At 44.2% G+C, this 22,579-nt stretch overlaps 1 protein-coding gene across 7 annotated transcripts in view; it reads right to left on the bottom strand.

The window, feature by feature from the left end:
* Positions 1-8,295: 8,295 nt before the first annotated feature.
* SLC37A3 (solute carrier family 37 member 3) overlaps positions 8,296-22,579 on the bottom strand; it is a 49,605-nt gene continuing 35,321 nt past the window's right edge. For 6 of the 7 annotated variants that reach the window (XM_032305672.1, XM_032305674.1, XM_032305673.1 and 3 more), the window contains 7 exons: positions 22,202-22,380; positions 19,789-19,930; positions 17,872-17,973; positions 17,221-17,268; positions 16,018-16,169; positions 11,292-11,357; positions 8,296-9,674 (listed from right to left, as the gene is read on the bottom strand). In XM_032305672.1, coding sequence (XP_032161563.1) covers positions 9,582-9,674; positions 11,292-11,357; positions 16,018-16,169; positions 17,221-17,268; positions 17,872-17,973; positions 19,789-19,930; positions 22,202-22,380 — 782 coding nt within the window. In that variant the 3' untranslated portion in view covers positions 8,296-9,581. Of the gene's footprint in view, positions 9,675-11,291; positions 11,358-16,017; positions 16,170-17,220; positions 17,269-17,871; positions 17,974-19,788; positions 19,931-20,093; positions 20,153-22,201; positions 22,381-22,579 lie in introns of those variants that run through there. The other variant, XM_032305680.1, reaches the window with a different exon arrangement.

The raw sequence follows: 22,579 nt of genomic DNA, 5'->3' as shown, positions 1-22,579 counted from the left end.
ACTATTCAAAGGTTGAGTGTGGGGCAGACTGGAGAAGGATAAGACAAAAATAAATCAGGGAACACCAAAAATAAGGGTGCTGTGAATAATTCAGGTGAAGGAAGGTGGCTTAGAAATCAACATGAACAATGAATGAAAAAAGCAAGGAAGGGTCAGCAAAACTGGATACTCACTGCATGGAGAGAGGAAACGCTGTGCCAAAAATGATCCTGAAAGCTGTGAACCTGGGGGCCTGCAGGATGGTATAGCCACTGACAGTTAAAGAGAAACCAGAAAGTGTGAGGATTATGGCACAGTTGAGGACTCATGGTCTAGGAAAAGAGACTGCTACTTAATGACAAAGAATCAAGATCATTCAGAAATCTCTAAGCAGCTTTTTTTTTAGATTTTTTTTTTTTTTTTTTTTTTTTTGGACAGAGAGGTCACAAGTAGGCAGAGAGAGAGGGGGAAGCAGGCTCCCTGCCGAGCAGAGAGCCGATGTGGGGCTCGATCCCAGGACCCACAGATCATGACCTGAGCCGAAGGCAGAGGCTTAAACAACTGAGCCACCCAGGCACCCTGCAAGCAGCTTATTATACAAAGACCAATAGGATGATTATATGAGTAGTGGATTTGCAGAACTGGGTGGAGAAAACGAGCTATCTTAAATCAGGCTGCCAACAGGACATCCTAGTGAGCTCAGGCAGTTTAAGATTAAAAAATGAGTAACAAATTGGGGCTGGAGATAAATACTCCGTAGTCATCTGAAGGTTTTAGAAAAATATGAAAAAGGAAGCTTTCTAAAGGAAAGAACTAGAAGAGAGAAAATTAAACATTCACTAAGTTTTACCTTCCACTCAGCAGGAGATTTTTCTAAATGATTAAAGGTGATCCTGTCTTTCCCGAGTTCTGCAGACTGATAAAGACAAGGCTGGAAACAGGGTGTGTGAACAAGAGCCTCTGGAGCACAGAAGACGAAACAATTGTGTCCAGAGAATGTTCTCGAGACTGAAGACTAGGAGAGGGGAAATCAAATCAGAGAGAGAAGAGGGTGCTCAAAGAAGACAGTTGAGGACTTCGCAAGTAAAGGGCTGCACTGGTAGATTTGCTCAGAAATCAATAGCTGGGGAATAGTTTCTATACAAATTTTTTAAAAAGATTTTCATTTATTTATTTGACAGACAGAGATCACACGTAGGCAGAGAGGCAGACAGAGGGCGGGGGAAGCTGGCTCCCTGCCGAGCAGACAGCCCTATGCAGCCGATCCCAGGACCCTGGGAACAGGACCCGAGGTGAAGGCAGAGGCTTAACCCACTGAGCCACCCAGGCGCCGGGTTTCTCTACAAATTTAAGATTGGAAGCCCAAAAAGCTGAAAGAGAGAGGGAAGCTATCCTCAAACATTCCAAGAGAAAAAATTCATCTGTGTTGCTTTGGAAGAAGAAATAACAAGGAAAGGCGAATGAATTTTCTAATAATTCAAGCTACAGAACAATGGAATGGCGCCACTAGGGAGAGTGCATTCGGTTACCCCAAGAGAATGTTCCCAAGTTGGGTACCAGACAGCTGTCAGTGGACGATGCAAAGGAGTTCACTCCTGGGAGAGGGGTAGACTGACTTTCAGCTCTCACCTCAATAATTCAGAGCTGGTGCCCGGGTTAGAGAAGGAATAGTTGGGTCGGGGGGAGAAGAGAGAAGGAGAGAGCGAGTGAGGTTTGCAAGGGTAGCCCATCCGTTGGGATCTGAACTTGGACTCCCTCCTCATGGCAGAGGGATGGCAGCAGCAAGGTGTGGAGGGGATGGTTGAGGATCCCAGCCGAGAGGCTCGCCGAGATTCATGACTGGAAACGAATGGTGAAGGGAAGCTACTCGAAAGCTACGGGATTTACAGGGAAGCTAAGGCATCACCTCCTCTGGGAGACAGAACTGTCCAAGGAGAGAAACTCCAGAGAATCTCCATCTCTCTGTAGAACAGGCTGGGCGGCCATCAGCGGGGATAGGAGGCTGAGGGAAGGTCCGGGGGCGCGGAACGGGACTCCACACATACAGTAATCACGAAATAGAGAGGATTTCAAAACACGTATGCATCAATAATGAAATAAAGAACATGTGGCACCTTCCGGTGTTGGAAAGTGCAGCAGGCAGGGTCTCTGGGACTCTGTCTCCCCCTGCTGAGTCAAGAAATAGATGGCCTGAGCTGGGGAAGGAACTGGACTGTGGAAAGACCAGCTCCTTTGGGGGAGGGTAGAGAAAGGAAAATGTAACTGTGGGTAAGAAAGCTCCTTCCAGATGAGAACCACCACAATCCCGCAGCACGACATACGCTCTGGCCGAAAGCAGCCGTGCTGAGCCCCAGCCCAACAGGAGGGGGGTGCGGGGAGGGGGACTGCTCTGGGTCATTTCTATATGCCACCCCTGAGAGGTTTTTCTCCCGAAGAGTCTTGTCTTAACTAACCCATCCCTTTATCCAGAGGCTGTTTCCATAGCCTAAGTGATTGCAGAGACCAGGGGTGGGGCGTGGGGGAGAGGGAGGCTTTGGTGTTACTTTAATTAGGAACCTTTCCTCTAATGGTGACACAGGCTCTTTTCTCGAAAGTGCTGCTAAAAGGGGGCGCCTGGGTGGCTCACTGGCTTAAAGCTTCTGCCTTCAGCTCAGGTCATGGTCTTGGGGTCCTGGAATCGAGCCCCGCCTCGGGCTCTCTGCTCTGTGGGGAGCCTGCTTCTTTCTCTCTCTCTCTCTCTCTCTGCCTACTTGGGATCTCTGTCTGTCAAATAAATAAATAAAATCTTTTTTTTTAAAAAAAAGTGCTGCTAAAAGGACCAATGTGGGTGATCATGCAGCACCTACATTCCCCACTAGAGCTCATTCACAGGATCATCTTTCCCATGAACCCAACTAGTAGTGCCAACAATGGTGAAACCTGTTCCACGGCTCTGGGGACATAAGGGCACAGTCTCGGTGGGCGGACTAGACTCTACCCACAGCTGCTTCCCTCCCAGCCATACCTGACTGCCTCCAGTCCTTCATAAGCCTCCTAACATTTTCATCCCACAAAACAAAGGCAACCCATGTATGCTACTCTTTAGGTTGTCATTTTCACGGAAACCAGCTGTGTTACTGTTAGATTTCTGAAACTTGTCTATGGTGAGGCTAAGAAAACAAACAAAATGCTAAATAAAGAAGCAACTGCACACACGCACACACACATACACACACACAGAATCAGAGAGAATCTAGGACCGTGGCATCTTGATGTCCCTCTTTAGGGTGTGATGGTAACTATTAAGCAAAGTGGAGGCCTTTGAAGTCCTCAGATGAAGGGTTTCACCTAAGTACAATCATCCCATTAAAATCCACAACATTCTGGTCAAACAGGGCAACACTTTTACCAACATTCCACCGTGATAAAGGGGATTCAAAACAGTTCCAAATGATTTTGCTACTTCTTGAATTTCTGGAAGGCAAAAAGAAAAAAACAGTTATTCCTTCAATAGGAGGGCAATAGCAGGCCTGAAAAAGCAGGCTCCCGGCATCTCCAGAGCAAGCCCCTCATTCACAGGTCATGAAGCATTCATTAGAAACAAGGGTACGAGGCGGGGACCGCGGTCAAGAGCAAAGAGGCAGACCTGGCAAAAGTGAGCATGTGACATCGTCACACCTGCGGCGACTATCCAGGGCCTCGGAAGGAGGGAAGAAATAATAATGCAAGAGTCTGTCAGGTGGCAGAATCCCCGAGCCTCAGAGAGAAGGACCGAGAAAAAGAGGCAAGAGGTGTTTGCCTTTACAAAGGCAAACTTGGGGTGGGAGTCAGCTGCAGAGGGAAGCAGTGGGCTGGCACAAGGGGAGAAGTTCTCAGGGGCCTGATAGGGCGGGGGGGTACCCCACCAAGCAGCAGGTGCAGGACTGGAAGCAGTTTAACTCGAGGTCTGCTCAGGCCCCGGGATTATGGGCCTCGGAAAAGATGAGAGCAGTTGCACCGTTGCTGTAAGGCTAGGGTAAGGTTAAATGAGAAGACGCCACAGGGGGTAATGGCAAAGATGCTCGAGTTAAGGCAAAAGACCTGGGGTTTTTATTCAGTTCTGCTTCTGTCCTTTACTAGCTCGGTGACCACCGAATGTCTCTGAGCCTCAGCTCTCCCATCTGCGGAACTACCGTAGTCACAACGATGTGCGCGTGAGAGAGAGTAGTGAGGGGTGGGCACTTTTGAAAGGCGTATATGCACGTGAACTATTACGTGAGGATGATGGAAAGACCATACCACTGGGTACTCAGGTATATAATTTCTTTTCAAGTATTAGACTTTACACATATGTATATATGTATGCTATGTAGGTGTGTGTATGCAACATATGTATTTACATAAAACATGTATACTGTTGCCTATGCTGTAACACATGCATATAACATTTCAGTGATCCATATTGTCTTATCTATGTTCACACACATAAATATCATTATCTCCTCTTTAATCTTATTCTGATAGATGCTGAGACAAACTTGGCCACCAGAAACAATCAGGGCATGGAAGGAAAAAGCAAAAGGAAGAGGACCCTGAATCTAAAAGTACAAGAGGCCACGTGGGAAGGTAAACCAGCTATCTGGATTCAATGGCAGGCACATCCTTAGACATAGAGCTGACTCTTTGGGGCTCACAACCAGAGCAAAACAGAGCAGTACAATCCATCAGACTGTGTGATCTAGGAATAACAGCTATAAAAGTTTAAAAACAAGAGAGAGCATGAGGAACAGCATCCTCAGGAAAGCTCCTCCGAGGCAGGACGCCAAGGGCTGAGACGGGTGAACAGCATTGAGACAGCAGCGGGAGGACAGTTCAGTTAAAATCATGCAGCTGGAAGAGACAGCAGCTTGAACAGCATGGGATCTGCACTGGAACAAAAGAGCTCACTGTTGGGGGGCCTGGGTGGCTCAGTGGGTTGGACGGCTGCCTTCGGCTCAGGTTGTGATCTCAGGGTCTGGGGATCGAGTCCCGCATCAGGCTCCCCACTCAGCAGGGAATCTGCTTCTCCTCCCTCTGCCTGCTGCTCCCCTTGCTTGTACTCTGTCAAATAAATAAAATCTTAAAAAAAAAAAGGTTGGGGGGGGCGCCTGGGTGGCTCAGTGGGTTAAGCCTCTGCCTTTAGCTCAGGTCATGATCTCAGGGTCCTGGGATCCTGCATCAGGCTCTCTGCTCAGCAGGGGGTCTGTTTCCCCCTCTCTCTCTGCCTGCTTGTGATCTCTCTCTCTGTCAAATAAATAAAATCTTGAAGAGAGGGAGAAAAAAAAAAGCTCACTGTTCACCATTGCTTAGCCTCTGGGATAGCTAATGGGTCTCCCAAAGAGCCTGAGGAGAGGGTACTGCGCCCTAGGCCAGCCAGCCTCCTAACCCGGCCGCCACCACATGAGGTGGTACTGCATATAAAGCAAGGGGAAGGGCCACTGGCAGAATCAGGGCCCCGCACCCCGCTTTGCCTACCCTCCACTCTCTCATTTTCCTTCTACCTTTTCCAAATGATCAACATTTACTCAGCACCAACCAGGCAGGAAATTGGAGAAAAAGAGCAAACAATCTCCTTGGGCAGTTCGCTGTGAAAAATAGCTAAGACAGAAAGAGCTAAGCACCAAGCAAGTCATATTGCTATTCGTAGCCAAGGAAGGAGAGACAGTGAGTGCTTGTCAGGCTGGTTGGTAAAGGTTTCTTGGACTCACCCGTGCTGGCCAAGCCTTGAGATCACCAGGCTGAGAGTTGAAAGGGGGTATTACAGACGAGAAGGTATACATGACAATGGGAATACTCCTAACACTACTGAACTATATGGTTTAAATGGTTCAAGTGGTAAATGTTACCTGTATTTTAATTAGTTTTAAAAAAAAACTTTTAAAAAATTTAAATACAGGGCACCTGGGTGGCTCAGTGGGTTAAAGCCGCTGCCTTCGGCTCAGGTCATGATCCCAGGGTCCTGGGATCAAGCCCCACATCGGGCTCTCTGCTCAGCAGGGAGCCTGCTTCTTCCTCTCTCTCTGCCTGCCTCTCTGCCTACTCGTGATCTCTCTGTCAAATAAATAAATAAAATCTTAAAAAAAAAAATTTAAATACAGGTGCTTACTTAAAAAAGATAAGATAGGAAAACACAACTGCCATTTGTAGCACGTGAGAAGCCAACCCAACTGATTTTGTAGACGGTTCATGTAGCGTGGCGATCAGTAAAGAACCCAGTCAGCTCGAAACCAGACTGTGGAAAACCTCACACCAGGTGACACTTGATTCTCTGCACCAGGGTTTCTAACCTTGTGGTCCAAGGATAGGCTTTAAGTTTGGGCCCATGAACACCCTGTAACACATGTGAATGTTCACTCCTATGTGTGTTTTGATCTAGGAAGAGGGTAAATATCTTTCAGATTCTCAAGAGGGCCTATGACTCAGAAACCTTGGAAACCATTCATGTGGGCAATTGGCAGACTGGTCTGTGTAGGGACGGGGCAAAGAGGTTGAGGTTATAGGACTTGAGTCCATTTCCCTTATTTTCTCTTCACTATACACCAGAGACAGTACTTAATGAACGGACGCCAGACCTCTCTTCGGTGGTTTTTTACTCACTAGTATTTACCAGAGCTACCAGCAGATGAGAAGAACTGCTCATCAGAGAAAGGTGCTGACACTTACTGTAGAAAAGAAACTACCAGGGACACCTGGATGCTTCAGTTGGTTGGGTGTCTGCCTTCCAATTGGGTCATGATCTCGGGGTCCTGGGACCACGTCCCACATCGGGCTCCTTGCTCAGCAGGGAGCCTGCTTCCCCCCTTGCCTGCCACTCCCCCTGCTTGTGCACTCATTCTCTCTCAGATAAATAAATAAAATCCTTTAAAAGAAAAGAAAAGAAAAGAAAAGAAAACTACCAGAGGGTGAACAGAGGAGAGAACCCAGTATAGGGGATAGGAGGTCAAGAGAAAGCAGCCAGGAGGGGAAAGTCCTGGGGAGGATGGAGAGGTTACCAGTGTCCAATACAAGGGAATAAGAAAGATAAGAAATGAAAATGAAAATCTTTGGAAAAAGATTTCCAAATTCAGTGGTCTTCAGATGCGCGGTTTCTGTAGGGCGAGGAAAGAGATCAGAGGATGAGGATATGGTATCCAAAGCGGGGCGCGTGTAGAGAAGGGAGGTGTTACTGATAACTAAGTCAGAACAACAGGAATCAAAACCAGGGCGGTCCCGGGCAAGCAGATATACAGTTCAAGACCTCACTGAGGAGGAAGTTAGTAGGCCACCCGGAAGGCAGCAGAGGCCATCCATGAACCGAAGGATTTGGCTGTGCAAAGAAAAATAGGATAGGAGTCAGCAGAACTAGTAGGGCTAAGAAAAGGCCTTATCAGTTACTTATGGGGCAGGCAGGGAAGGTTCTGGAGGTTTTAAAGAGGGCAGGGAGGAAACACACGAGAGCACCATGCATTCTCCAACGACTTCATGATGCATTCTTGCGTGAACGTTGACTACGGGACTTTAGTCTTCTAGGAAGCAGGAAGGAACAGAATACACAGGAGTGGGGAGAGGACTTTCTTCCTTTGAAACTACATAGAAGGAGAGAAGAAAACACAGCATGACCAGAAAGGGCAGGCCAGAGTGATTTTCTTCAACCTAGTGAACATCGGAGATGTAGCTGCCAGAGAAGCCGTCATCTCCAAATTAGCTTCCCCTTTGGCCTTTTCTTCAAGGGCCAAGAAACTAATACAAAAGTGAAGTTAGGAGTTCTTTAAAGCTGATTCCTACGTAGCCTGCCAGAACGAGAATAAGGAAATATATCCATCATCCAAAATATCCTTTCATTCGGGGTGGAGCACTTATCTATTTAAAATTTCATTTTAGATACTGCTTGGGGGCTATAGAGAGGTCAGGGGAACACTCACCCAGCTAAGTGTAAACCGGGTGAAAAATAAAAATAAAAAAATAAACAGAATAAGTAAACAATGTTGGTGTCAGGATACAAAGATGCTACAATACTGATAATGTGGGCAGAAAGGAAACTGTCAACCAAATGTCAGAGGGGGGTTAAATAATAAAAAATACCATTCAAGCATTCATCTATAGGCAATTCTTAAATTACAACCAGGCAAGTCATCCAAACTGAGCACACTCTCACACAAAGAGGAAGGGATGGTGTTCACAGACAGAACAGAGATGGGGCCATCAGGAAGAAACTAGCTGTACTATGTGGCAGTACCACAGGGTCAGTAAATGGCCAACCGCAGGAAATTAGAAGGCATGAATCATACCCTACAATGAGAAAGTCAGAGTATGTATTTAAATAATCAGATGGACAGGTTATTTACTATAAAAGTCAGTTTATTTTCCCTTCCTGTGTTCTGTATTTTCCCTTTTTTGTCAGTAATGAGGCATTAACTGATTGGGAATCTCCTTGATTAAATAACATTACCAAGTTCATAAATTCACACACCACAATTTAGAGTAAAAAGCAAGAAGTTGAAAAATATTCCCTAACCCAACACCAATTAGGCAGCCCTCAAAATTGCACATTTTCCCCCTAGTTCGTGTCCATAATTTAAAATACATATACAGAATGACCTAAAAATATTGATAATTAGTATAGAATTCACAGCCTTGAAGACACGCTACAAACTTCTAAGGAATAGATACCTAGTCCCCAGGCCCTAGTAACCCGTTGATGTAATTCAAGGTCACATACTTAATGCTTACTAGGACATAAGGGTCTTTCCTTTGTCTCTAATTCTAGTCTTCTGCTGAGGTAACTCAAGGAACCCGGTAGTGAGAAAGCTCAATTCTCTGAAAACAGGCCAAAGCCGATTAGCGTCCTAGTGGATCCTAACATTCCCAGAGAGCACGTCTGGGGTTGAGGACTTCGGCTGTGAGCTACACCTTGGAATGTTCGTGACAACAGATGATGTACCTTATGGTCCTTGAAAGGAAGACTGAGTACTTCCAGGAGTCAAAGTGACTTGTGAATGAAGACAGAAGAAAACAAGATGACAATAATTTGAAGGTATTTCTGCTTCTGGAGCAGATACAGAGTGACTGAGCTCGTCACCACGTAGTGTGATTTTCCCACCACTGTTAACAAAGGGGTTCTTTGTCCAAGGCAGGCTTGTGCTTGATGCAGCTTGCGTACTCTACCAGGACTGGAGGCTTCAAAGCTGAACCGCTCTCCGCGGACTCATTATCAAAGCAGAATCCAGCGACCCTCCCCTACTCGTGGAGCCCATCATTGATGCAAACCATGTGCAACTATCTCGTGGCCACTGAACTTTCCAGGCTGGAGAATTAGGGTCCAAGTCCAAGACAGTAATTCAGGTTACAAGGATAATCTCAACAGGCCAAATAAAAAGGCTGGCAGCTTCACAGGCCACTTAGTACGTTTGCGAAGCAACAATGAAAATCACCCACAGTAACTCATGTAGTGCAGAAAAACAGCCCAGCCTTCCCCACCGGTCAGCAGCTCAAGTGGCCAACACTGCTGAAAAAGGCTTGACAATGAGGTTTTGCTGGAGCTCCTAAGACAAGCCCCAATAGGGTGAATTAAAAGAAATAATAGTCCTGATGTGTCTCCCATTGTTCTTCTCTTCTGTGGGCAACACTCATTCACTCAGTACATGAGCTTGTCGTCTTTGCATGAGATAGCAGATTTCCCTCACTATTAATGGCGAGATAAATAAAATTGTACAACTTGTCTGTGAAGAGAAAAAAGCATTAAATATGCAGTGGCAATTTAATTAACCCTGTTAGAGCACCATGAACGTAGTAATAAATGTGGACAATTGCATTAATTTTGACTCCATACAAAGATAACTTAATCTTTTCCAATGAATTAGAAAAAAATTTTGAAAATCGAGGTTAATACATTTTTTTAAAACTTTATGTTACATACTCTCTTGGGACGCCTGGGTGGCTCAGTTGGTTAAGCAGCTGCCTTCGGCTTGGGTCATGATCCCAGCGTCCTGGGATCGAGTCCCACATCGGGCTCCTTGCTCGGCAGGGAGCCTGCTTCTCCCTCTGCCTCTAGCCTGCCACTCTGTCTGCCTGTGCTTACTCTCTCTCTAACAAATAAATAAAAAATCTTTAAAAAACAACAACAACAAAAAAACTTTATGTTACATACTCTTGAGGAGAAGAACTAAGGCACAGAAAATCAAATAATGTGCCACAGGCAGAACAAAAAATTGGTACTGGAGCTCACTTTATTTATTTTCTATTTTTTATTATTTGTTTAAGTAACCTCTGCACCCAGTGTGGGGCTCAAAATCCTGACCCCAGGATCAAGAGTTGCACGCTGTGCAGACTGAGCCAGCCAGGCGCCCCTGGAGCTCACTTTAAGAACAGTGCTTCTCATAAGAGATCCAGTTTTCTTTCTAGTACGATTTCTTGTATGATCACATAGCAGGTTCATCAGGAGACAGTTCCCTCTTTAGCACAGATGTCAGAAGTAGAACACAGAGACATATGGCCCAGTCTTTGGAAGGCGGAAGGCAGTTAGGCAGAAACAGCATCCTCTGTGACAGCAGAGTACATAGCCTTAAGGCAGCTCCAGGGAACTAGGGAGCTGAACTACCCCTGGGCTCCTTGGACAAGGCTGGATGACTGTGGCTGGACGTGGGGGCCCCTTGAGGCTGTCTCCAATTAGGATGCACTAGATTTAGGGCTGGGATACAAACACATCCGCTCGTGGATGAAGCGATCGCTGAACCCTATCAGGGAGACCTGTCTCTAGCACTACCTCACCAATAAAGCAGGAGGGCAGGTCACATACTCACTTAACAGAGAGCAACATTTTAAAAGTATAAGGCATTGTTCTGAATTGGCTATTTCCCAGAAAGTACACAATCCCGGCCAAGAATGTTTAAGGTACGACAAATATTTTCTCAAGAGATTCTCTTCATTTTAGAACCTACATACCACAGTGTTAATTATAGTAATGCTTTTTTTTTTTTTTGAGCCCCATGTTGCTTGGTGTATCCTGTAATTTCCTTCAGAATTCCCAAACTAAATCTAGGAGATAGAGAGTACCCCAGGAGAGTACACCGATTAATACTTTCAGTAAATCTCTCAGCACTTTTTCTAGAAGTATAAACGACAATATTTATTAGGCTCAGGTCAAGGGCAAATGAGAAGACCTGTTCCCACCCTGAAAAAAGAATTTGTCATTCAGACTCATGCAATGTTACTCTTCACAAAAGGCTCACCAACAGCAATTGGCAATTGTGCTCATTTAAGAAGTGATCAGAGTAAATGCTTTGAACTAAATTTGTAAAAAAAACCCCACGAGTTAAAAAAGGCACACACTCACTTACCATGAGAATGAAAAAGTAGAATACCCACATCCATCCCAGGTTGTCCTGGATCAAAGACACTAAATACTACAAGGGAGAAAAAGAAATTACAATATAATCCTTTGTAAATTAATCAAACGAAGTAGCTGAAAGGGTAGGTTAAACACGGCTCTTCCAGAAAATGCGAAGGGAGTTAGGATGTGTAGAATGGTTTCCGGTTCGCAAAGCTTTCCCGTGCATGTTCCTACTTAAAGACACCTGGCCTTCACTTGTAAGCCGGCAGAGTCCAGCACAAACACAGCAGAAGAGACGACATGACTACAATTTTTGTAATATTTTTGTTCACTTTGCCAATAAGAGGAAGATGAACATCCTCAAGCCACTTCTGTTTAATTGTTCTTTCTCCCAGTGAGAGGTACTTTAATTGATGCTTTTGAAAATAGTTTGTCTTTTAACCATGTTGCCCATTTTTCAGTGGAGGATTTCTATATGGCTTTAATGTTCTACAACAAATTCTTTTACTTTATTCCAATCAATGAAAAGAATCTAATAGCATTTGGCCCATTTTCTTTTTCTATTATGATAAAATGTATACGATAAAAGTGGCCATTTTAACCATTTTGAAGTGTACAATTCCGAGGCGTTACGTACGTTCCCGGCATTATACCACCATCCCCACTAACTATTCCCCAAATTTTTCATTACCCTAAACACCAAGTCTGCACCTATTAAGCAATAACTCCCCACGAGCCCCTCTTCCCTGGTAACCTCTGAGAATTTGCCTGTTCTAGAGATTTCATGTTCAGCGGAGTCCCACAGTGTTTGTCCTGCCGGGTCTGGCTTATCTCAGCGTACTGTCTCCAAGGCTGTGGCACATGTTGGAAGAGCGTCCCTTTTTATGGCTGGATAATAGTCCACGCTGTGGACATGCCCCCTTTGTCTGTCCTGTCATCAGCTGATGAACGTTCGGTTTGTTTCCACCTTGTGGGTATTATGAATAACGCTGCGATGAACACTGGTACACACAGGTCTGAGTCCTGTTTTCAGTTCTTTAATTCCGAGGAGTGGAACTGCTGGGTCACACAGTAATTCCATGGTTAACTTTGCGAGGCACCCACCGAGACATTCTGCACAGCAGCTGCACCATTTTACATTCCCGCCAGCAACATAAGAGATCCAGTTCCTCCACATCCTCGGAACTACTTGTTCTCTTCTGTCGTTGTTCTTAAAATGACAGCCATCCTAACAGGTGTGCGGTGGTATCTCACTGAGGTGTTGTTTTGTTTTGTTTTCCTCACTGAGGTTTTGATTCGCATTTCCCTAAAAACTAAGGATGCTGAGAATCTTTACAGGTGCTTAATTGCCCAGTTGTACATATGTGTCATGAAGATTTGTCCCTACAATTTCTTCTAAGAGGTTTTATAGTTTTCGTTCTTAAGGTTAGGTACTGATCTGTTTTGTGTCAGTTTTTGTCTCCGCTGTAAGGCAAGGGCTCCCCATCTTCAACCTGCGGGTGTGTATCCAACTTCCCCAGCACCATTTGGTGAAGAAACCATGCTTTCCCCACTGAACGGTCTTGGCACCCTTGTCAAAAATCAACTGACCAGGGTGCCTGGGTGGCTCAGTTGGTTAACCATCTGCCTTAGGCTGAGGTCATAATCCCAGGGTCCTGGGCCTGAGCCCTGTGTTGGGCTCTCTGCTCAGAGGAGAGCCTGCTTCTCCCTCTCTCTCTGCCTGCCGCTCCCCCTGCTGTGTTCTCTCTACGTCAAGGAACTAATAAAATCTTAAGAAAATAAAAATCGACTGACCACAGATGTTGAGTTTCACCCACTGTTCTTCCATCGCACACTACCAGTGAAATTTATAAGCGGGAAAAACCAAAAGCAAAACGAGTGAGTGATGTAGCATAGATTACACAATGGAAAACAAAAAAGCAGAGGTCTAGTTGCCTGTTGAAGGGCTCATAGCAGCGCTCCCAAGTCTTCCTGCCACTTTATCTTTCTTTTAAACATCTTCATTGACATATCACCCATTTAAAGTATACAACTCAATGGTTTTTAGTTTATTTACAGAACTGTGCAACCATAACCAAAATCTAATTTTAGGCCATGTCTATCACCAGCCCCCTCAAAACATGCTTTGCCCATCAACAGTCACTCTGCAGAACCACCTGACCCCAGGCAACCACTAATCTAATTTCTTTCCCTATAGATGGGCCCATTTCAGATAGCTCATATGAATGAAATCATTCAAGTACACGGTCTTTGGTAACTGGCTTCTTTCACCGAGCCTACTATTTTTCAAATGCATCTATGTAACATCTCTCCATTTCCACTCTTAAGGGCCAGATACCGTCTTCAACTGCCAAATACTAGTCCACCATATGAATACGCACATGCCGCTTCTCCATTCCTCAGTCGATGGACATTGGGTTTCCTGCTTCTTAGATACGAACACACATGTGTTCAGGTGTTTATGTGGACATTTTTTGTCATGTTTTCTTGGACAGATGCCACGATTTAATCTTACTGAGCCCCTATGTGTTAAAAATACATGAAGCCACTGGGATCACAAAAATGAAGGAAACAGTTCCTGTTCTCAAGGACATGCAGAGGCTGGCACGGATAAACCAGTAAACATGATCCACCGTGACAAGCCCTCTGGTAGAAGTAGGCACCAACCTTTATGGAAACCAAGAGACCAACTCATTCTTGTGAAGTTAAGGGAAGTTGGGGAAAAAGCTGTTCGGGGTAAATTAGGAGAGCTGGGACAAAGCTCATCAAGTTTCTAATATTAAGTCATAGAGTCTGGAATCTCATGCCCCACGCAATGGGAAATTGTTCAAAAATCAATATGGAGGAGGAATGAATAAAGCCTAACTAACAATGATTTACTCCAGATCTTATACTCCCAACCACCAAAGTGAGCCTAATGCTGACCCAAGTTCATAGTTAGGGATCCAAATACTGGCAGGTGAGACATTTTTAATATAAATAAACTCCAAGAGGAGCGCCTGGGTGGCTCGGTTGGTTAAGCAACTGCCTTTAGCTCAGGTCAGGATCCCCTAGTCCCAGGATTGAGTCCCGCATCACGCTCGCTGCTCAGCGAGGAGTCTGCTTCTCCCTCGGACCCTCCCCTCTTCTCGTGCTCTCTCTCTCTCTTAAAGAAATAAAAATCTTAAAAAAAAAAAAAAAAAACTCCTTGAAATTCTCATTATACAACCCACTTGTTTTATTAATGAAGAAAACATCAGGGAGAAAGGATAACCGAAAATACAAAAATATCAGAAAAGGATATCCAGTACAATCACCCCTTACCTTTATATAAAGACCTCTGAACTGGAAGCCAATATCATTTTTGGTTCCTACTCCAGCACACAATAAAGTAAGCACATTTCTCCTACTTTTGCTAGGTTTTTTTTTTTTTTCTCCCTTCAGTCTCATAATCAAGTACACTAAGCACACATTCATCATTCATCCTATCAATCATTCATTCTATAGTCATTCAACAGATGTGGACACTTCTACTGTGTGCCATACACCCCCCTCCCCCCCCACGTACTGGGGCTACCATGGAACATAGTAACAAAGAACTATGTAACATATGGCTGGGTAGTGATGAGCATTAGATGGCTTATTTTTCTCAATACTGGCTCTCTTATTAACCACCAGCAATCAGACGTTGCTGCTCTATCCCCACAGAGCAAGCAAAACAGCAATATTCAAGGCCGGTAATGACCTGAGTGTCAAAACTAAGAGACTTTTTCCTCCCATTCTCCTTCTCTGGCCCCTTTACACCTCTGATCTCACTGACTAACACCTCCCCTTGCCTAATGGCACTGCTGACTTCCGATGTCTTTGACCACTGGGCAACCCCTGAAGTCTTGCCTGTATTTTCTTTGCCCATTAAACATCTCATTAACTTTCAAAGTTTCATCTATTTTATCTAATGCAGATGATTCTCTGAAGCTTATTTTTGCAAAATCAGCCCTCAATGTCCTGGAAAAGTATACCCTAGGAGAGGCATGAGTCACGACTGTCCTGAGGAAGACAAGGCTGAATTTAAGCCTTCGAGTAGTTCTGACTACTTACTGTAGGCCAGTCTTAGCCTAGTCAATCAATTCAAGTCTAGTGTGCATGAGAATCACCGGGAAGTCTTGCTGAAACAGATCTCCAGGGTCTAATTCAGCAAGCCTGTAGTAAGCTTGGTGTTCCCTACTTTAAATAACCCAGATGATTCTGACACAAGACATTTATGAACCTGCATTTGAGGCACAGTCACTGGAAGCAGAGAAAGTGACTGAGAGCAGCTGCCGAGTCCATGGTAATTTCTAGTGGGATCCATGGGAGTACACGTGTGTCTGGTACGGGAGAGGAGGTAGGGTGTGCATGCCACGTGGGGGATAACGAGACACTTGTCTCATGGCCCCTCGGAGGGCCAAGTTCAGGCTGGAAAGAAGGGAACAGCAAACTGGGACTGAGGCTCTGTCTTATGAGATGTCAGCTTATTTCCAGACAGGAAGAATCTGGAAATAAAAGTGGAAAGAAGAAACTGAAAAATGAAAAGGGACCTTCCACATTACATCCCGTCAGCTAACTCCAGAGAAGATTAGGAACCTAAGGTGGACAGAAAAGCGTACTATGCGGCACAAGAGTGCCACCTGCTGTGGCCCCGCGCGCAGGCGTAAATTCTTCCACAGAACGAGACTACTCACCACTCCATTTCAAGCCCTCTCTTGTTCCCTCACCTGGCCCACGGCAGCTCCAATGCTTCCAGTTCCGTCGACAATTCCTGTGACGGTTGCCAAAGCCTCACTGCTCCCTTGGATCAGCTCCTGGCGACCCAGGTCCGCAGAAATAGCAGAGCTAATCATGTTAGAAGGTCCGCCAATAAAAAATCCTGAGGTCATAAACAAAACAGGTTCTCATTAAAACACTATTCATCGCACGGCTAGAAATCCACTGGACAAGGCAACTCTTATCCCAACAGTTTAATCAGTACATTGGACAGAAACAGCAAAAGGGGGAAGAGGAAAAAAAGTACAAATGAAACCTCTTCCAGATCATGTTATCTTCAAACTAGTTAGCATCCACTTTCCTGAAAGCCCTACCTGAATTATATGATACTCTGGTATCTTTTATAAAAACTAAAAGTGCAGGAAATACAGTGAATATACAGCCTTTCTAATCCTGTCAAGGCTGTTATTATTATTATTACTATTATTCAGTTATTATTATTATCCAGACATTATTCAGTAATAACTAATTACACTCGCTTGCCAGCTTTTACTACGCTAGAGTTGTTATCAACTGAGTATCTGACTACCCAAATTCAACCACACATACTGGAAAAAAAAAAAAAGAAAAGAGAAAAGGCTCTGTAAGCAGTGCAGATGGTTCTAGCAGCCACTGTTCTCCAAGAGGCTGTCCAAGGCCTGGGCACGAGTCAGCCCAGGTGACTCGGTCCACAAGGTAGGAATGAGTCCCGTGTGCCTCACGTACCATGAGCCGCCCTCGCTATCCTGAGTAGGAGCTAAAGTTTAAAAATCCTCTTTATATACCACGGTCCCTAATTACACTCAACTGTTTCATCTGGTGTTCACATGGAGAAATACTGACCAATTCTAACACAGGAGGAAAAACTTTTTGAAAGCTGGGGGATTGGTTTCCAATGTGGCGTCTTCCTAAACTACCTCCGGAAGAACTACGGGAAGCTGCAGCAGCAATCAAACATTTCAGAACATCTCTGTGAAAGGGGACTGCTTCTGTAGCAACAGGACTGAGGGGGTCACATAACAGCAGAGAAACAATCTGAATCTGAAGTAGGAAGCTTTCCTTTATAATGAAGGTTTCAGTATTACTCAGACCGAGGGAGCACACAGTTTCCCTTTCTTCCTTTTTATTTACAGAGGAGCAGGAACAGTGTAGTGAAACAGAGCCACACCACATACCTGTAACTGCCATCAGAAGTGCATTAATGGACTTATCATTTGGAGAACCTACGAGAAAAGACGCAGAAACAGCATGCTGACTTTAAAAGCAGATTACACAGGCCCCCACTGAACAGCACAGAAAGATCTGGATCTCAGTGACCTCACAGATCACTCCCAGAGACAACAAAGGGACACAACTCTTTCACCGCCTACTCTAACTTTTATTTGTAATGTCTGCCTCTTGCTGGTGCTCGAGCTAATGAGACTTCTAAAAGCTAAAGAAAAACTCTACTCCCATCTCGGCAGCATCTTCAGGGACATATACCAAACCTACTAATTACCATCTTTTCTCTTTTGAAACCCTTTCCCTTTTATTGTTTTATTGGCTCTAATGCTGGCCCTCTGGAGCCTACCCTCAAACAAAGCATATACACTCCCAAGCAAGCTTTTAAACAAACCAACAAAGCAGAAGAGATGCCAGTTTCCTCCCCAACACAAATAAAACTACGTGATGGTACTTTTACCAGGCATTTAGAGGACAATACAGAGGTCTCCTATCAGCCTTTGTAGCTGGTCCCAAGCATCTCCCCAGGGTTGACAGCTGACTCATGGCAAATGCCTTAGTCCTGAGAGATCAGAAAAATAATTTAATTGCAAGGGAATACTCACGGCTATATCCAACGAGGGACCCAACGGCCAGAAGCAAGCTGAGAGCTAAAACCGGTGCTCTCTTCTGTAATATGTCAGAGATGAAACCTTGCAAAGTCCCACCTGCAAGTTCCAAGAGCGCATCACAACCAAAATCGTTTATAATTTAGCTCCATTATCTGAAGCTTGTTCCCCACGCAGCCTCTCCCTGCTATCAGGATCCTGACACTGGTCTATCCCAAAAGATGGCTGACTCTCCGAAAACAGCTTCCTCCACAGCTTCCTTTAAGGAAGATTACTCGGCCGTTAACTGCCTTGATGGCTGACGGGGATAGGACACCATGAATCAGACAGGAAAATAAGGAAAAAAGAGGAAGTCATCAAAACCCCCCCGCTGTTCCTTGCTGTTCTCCCTTCTCAAACCAACTATGAAAGCTTTTCCTGATTTTTCTGCTTTTTTACTTTAATTTTCTTTTTTCTTTTCTTTTCTAAGAGAGAAACTGCCCATGCATGTGTGGGAGCAGACAGAATTTTTTTTTAAAGATTTTATTTATTTATTTGACAGACATCACAAGTAGGCAGAGAGAGAGAGGAGGAAGCAGGCTCCCTGCTGAGCAGAGAGTCCGATGTGGGACTCGATCCCAGGACCCTGAGATCAAGACCTGAGCCGAAGGCAGAGGCTTTAACCCACTGAGCCACCCAGGTGCCCTGCTTTTTATTTTAAAAGATGACTCATTAGGGGCTCAGTGGGTTAAGCCTCTCAGGGTCCTCTGATCTCAGGAGCCAGGGAGCCTGCTTCCCCCTCTCTCTCTGCCTACTTGTGATCTCTGTCCGTCGAATAAATAAAATCTTAAAAAAAAAAAAATTCTTAAAAAAAAAAAAAAAGATGACTCATTAAAGACCATGCCTCATGGGCTATTAGTAGCAGCCAATGAATATCTACTAAAACTAAATGCAGTGACTATGACTTGGTGATCATGAACAAGTCAGGATCTTTAGAAAGAGGTAATGTGAATCCTCTAAGCAACAAGGTCACACTTAGCTGTAGCCCCATTTAGAGCCACAGCGGCTATGGGACATCTGGTACATCCTCAATGGACAGCAAGACCCAGAACTAAGTTCAGGTCTAAAGGTAGCAGCCTCACCTTTAGCTCTGTAACTAAGAAGTGCAAACAAGTTCAAGTACAGTAACAGTGTATCACCTGAGGACTCCCTGCTGTCATGTGCTTAGGGCAGCTTAGCCTTACCACAATTCTAATCCAAACATTACAGAAAGAATGTTACGATTCTGCCACAGCCATACAAGCAACACCCACTAAAATTCATTCTGTACAACTGTCTTAAAGTTTCTTAAGTACTTGTTTATGCTTCCAGCCACAGCAAAAAGTTACTATAAAAATCTGCTGTGTGCAACAGAGCAGTTGCAAAATACTCACAGAAATCAATCCCCACTATTATCCCCACCTCTATGATCTGACAAAATCTACACACTAAGCTAATATTTTCCCTCTTTGGCTATGGGTGGTGGGAAAGGTGGGAAATAGATAAAATGAGCACATTCACATTTTAACTTGGATCTCTAGTATTCAATTAGCTTTAGACCTAAGATATCACTGAAAGTGTGTGAAAGGGTTACATTTAAAGAGATCACAGAGGGAAACATCCCTGTGCTTCCCAACACAAAAGAACTGATCCATAAACAAAGAACTGAGAAAAAAAGAGCCCTATAAATCACCAGGGCTGCCGTGAGCTGGCTCTTCTTTTCCATGGGTTCTTTTTTTTTTTTTTTCAGAGTTTAGCTGTTTACTGGTAGGACGGTTTAGGAAAAAATGGTTGTGGACTAAGTAATAAAACTTAAGATGATGTCAGATTTCATAATCCAGTAAAATATTACTAGCGACTAACTCTCATTATAGGAAAAGATGCATCTGGCATTACCTATAATTCCTCCAACATCGTACCAAATGGACAACTTGTCAGCTTCAGCCTCCTTCCATCCAAAGTTGTTACTCAGATAAAAGGGCAACCAGAAGAAGAAGGAGTAATTTACTAACTTCAGGCAGGCATAGGCCAGTGAGTACTACAAGAAAAACATTCGACTTTCAATAAGGAACAAACAAGAGCACAGCACGACACAATTCTTAATGTAATTAAAAAGCAAAACCATACACAGAAGTTTGGGAAGAAGAGTACGTGATTTTAAAATTACACACATCTATAAATTCCCATCTGCCTGACTTTACCTAGTCTCCCTCTTCTCTTTATCCACATTAGCTTCCAGAAAGGCATGTGCGGCAGGCCTCTGGAATAAAAATACATATGACTATTTCTTAATTGTCTCCAGTTTCTTCTCCTTTCAGTCCCCCGGTAGAAGCAAACCAGTGTTTTGAACCTCAAAGTCAAGAGCACACACTCATATTTATTTAGACAAAGATAAAAGGTATTCATACCTATAACTATGATTAACCATAAGCAAAGAAAGCCAGTAAATGTCACAGCTTTTATTCCAAGCAGCCCCACTTTTTTGGTTCTTCTACTTCCTGCGACGTTAACATTATGATCAGTGGAGAGCAATGGGACAAAACTGTAGTTTCAAGGTCTAAGAAAAGAACCGACATTATAACTACTTTCACATTATGATTTCCAAAAGCCTGGTATGCCAACAACCAGTGAAAAAGCAAGAAGCATCTTTGGTGAGTCAAAAATGAAAGAACATGACCGTCCCGGGCCTTGCGGCTCTACTTTAAGGAATAAAAGTTGCAGCTGTCTTAGGAAGGCAGCAGTGCTAAGACTCCTATATTCAACACATTATTAGCAGGAAATCCTGACATTCAGCATCAAAGGAAAAAGGGGGAGGAACAGAGAGGCTGACTTCAAAGGGTGTCTGGCTAGTATATTCTTTTCCCTGGAGCGGCCTATACTCCCTAGGTATCACTTGTTTTAAAACAGCTTCCCCTAGAGAGCCAAATCCCAATCATGAGGGCGTTTTGTCCAGACAGCCTCCTACAAAGACAAAGGAATTAAGTGAACTCGATTTCCTCTGCGTCCCTGCCCGTGTCAGGGAACAACTGCTTGTGAAATACAAAGGAGTAGCAGGAGTTTCATATTTAGTCACAACAGATGTAAGCTCTGTCCCAGAAAGTAAACTATTACCAGCAGAATATTTTAACAACTACTTAAAAACTACTAATCTTCAGCATAAGAACAGGCCTCGAGAAACTTGCATTTCGCTTGTATAATAATACATTGTCCTTCGGTTACAGAACTGCGGAGACTTACATTCTAACTCATACTTCACTACTGTTTGCAAATGTCAGTCCTGGCAGCCTGGGGGCACAGGCAGAGGGAACTAATAAGTGCGAAGGACAACCACCTGCAGACTCTGAATCTAGCTGAGGGGTGATATTTGTAAAGCACCACTAGACAATAACATAAACAAAACCAGGTGCTTATTCACAATACAGGGACCCAATGTTAGAGACCCAGGGGTAGCCCAGTTTACTTTCTGCTCCGTGGGAAGGGGAACTGAAGACACAAGGATGGGCTGAGTGACTTACCCCAGGCCTCACAGAGAGTTAGTGGGTAAGCTGGAAATATAACCTAGGCCTCTTAACTTCCACTCGCGTGCCTGCGCGCCCGAAACATCAAGACAGAAAAACTGCAGCAGAAGGGATTTAGTTCAGATGTTAGAAAGTTTTCCTGACTGTAAAGGTTTTGGAAACACTGGAATGCATTACCAAGAAATACTGTGGAGTACTGTGTTCTGCACCTTTGAATAAAAGGGTAATTTTCTTTCTAGAATGATAAGAATACAGGCAAATAAGGCAGACTTAAATGAACCATTCAAAACCCCTCTTGGTCGCATGTAATTTATAATATTTCAACAGGTCAGAAAGAGCATATTTAAAAACATTAATTCTGCCTTCTTATTTGAATGCAGGGTCAGGGTCAGCCAACTAGAGCTCACAGGCCAAACCTGTCCACACCCATTTATTCCATACCATCCAGGGTTTCCTGTGTTCTACAGATGCGAGCAGCTGTGGCAGAGACTGTGCAAACCACCCCCCTCCCTCCCACCCCCCGCCCCGGCCCAGAAAGCTGAACACATTTACTATCTGGCTCTTCACAGAATAGGAACACCCAACCCTGCATTAGAATGCACATAAAATTTCAAGTTGTGCCACCCTAGATACAAGCTGAGAGGCACTACACAGTATTCCTCTGAACGTATATTCCTAAATAAAGTATCAAAGAGCAGCTAAATTCTTCAAGATGCTTTATGGCAGGTAGAGGTAATATCCAGGATTTAATATCTCAGGAGCTGTGGTAAGGAGATCTGAACAGTCCTTACCGGGATAACTCCAGGAAGACAACAGGCCTGGTAAAAGCTTATTGCCTTGACCTGGGTAACAGTACTGCCTTCTTGGATGGAATAATTGGGCTCATATTCATCTTCATTTTCCGCACCATTAATTAATGGCCTGTGTGAATCTTCTTCAAAATTTTCTTCTGCCTCGATACCTGGGAGACCTAAAACAATAACAGCCTCGATTTATAGCGTGCCTTCTAGACGCCTGGCCCTTTTTCAATGACATTACACTATCTCTATTGCATTTAAGAAAATGTAAATTACACACTATTAAACTGACATGTCTCTTCAATTACACGCAAAAGACAGAACTGTACATCTATTTGCTTCTGTGGTTTTGCTTGTATGTAACCACAGGTA

This window comes from Mustela erminea, chromosome 11 (genome assembly GCF_009829155.1).
Source record: "Mustela erminea isolate mMusErm1 chromosome 11, mMusErm1.Pri, whole genome shotgun sequence".
Lineage (NCBI taxonomy): Eukaryota > Metazoa > Chordata > Mammalia > Carnivora > Mustelidae > Mustela > Mustela erminea.
This window is presented reverse-complemented; position numbering and strand designations above follow the sequence as displayed.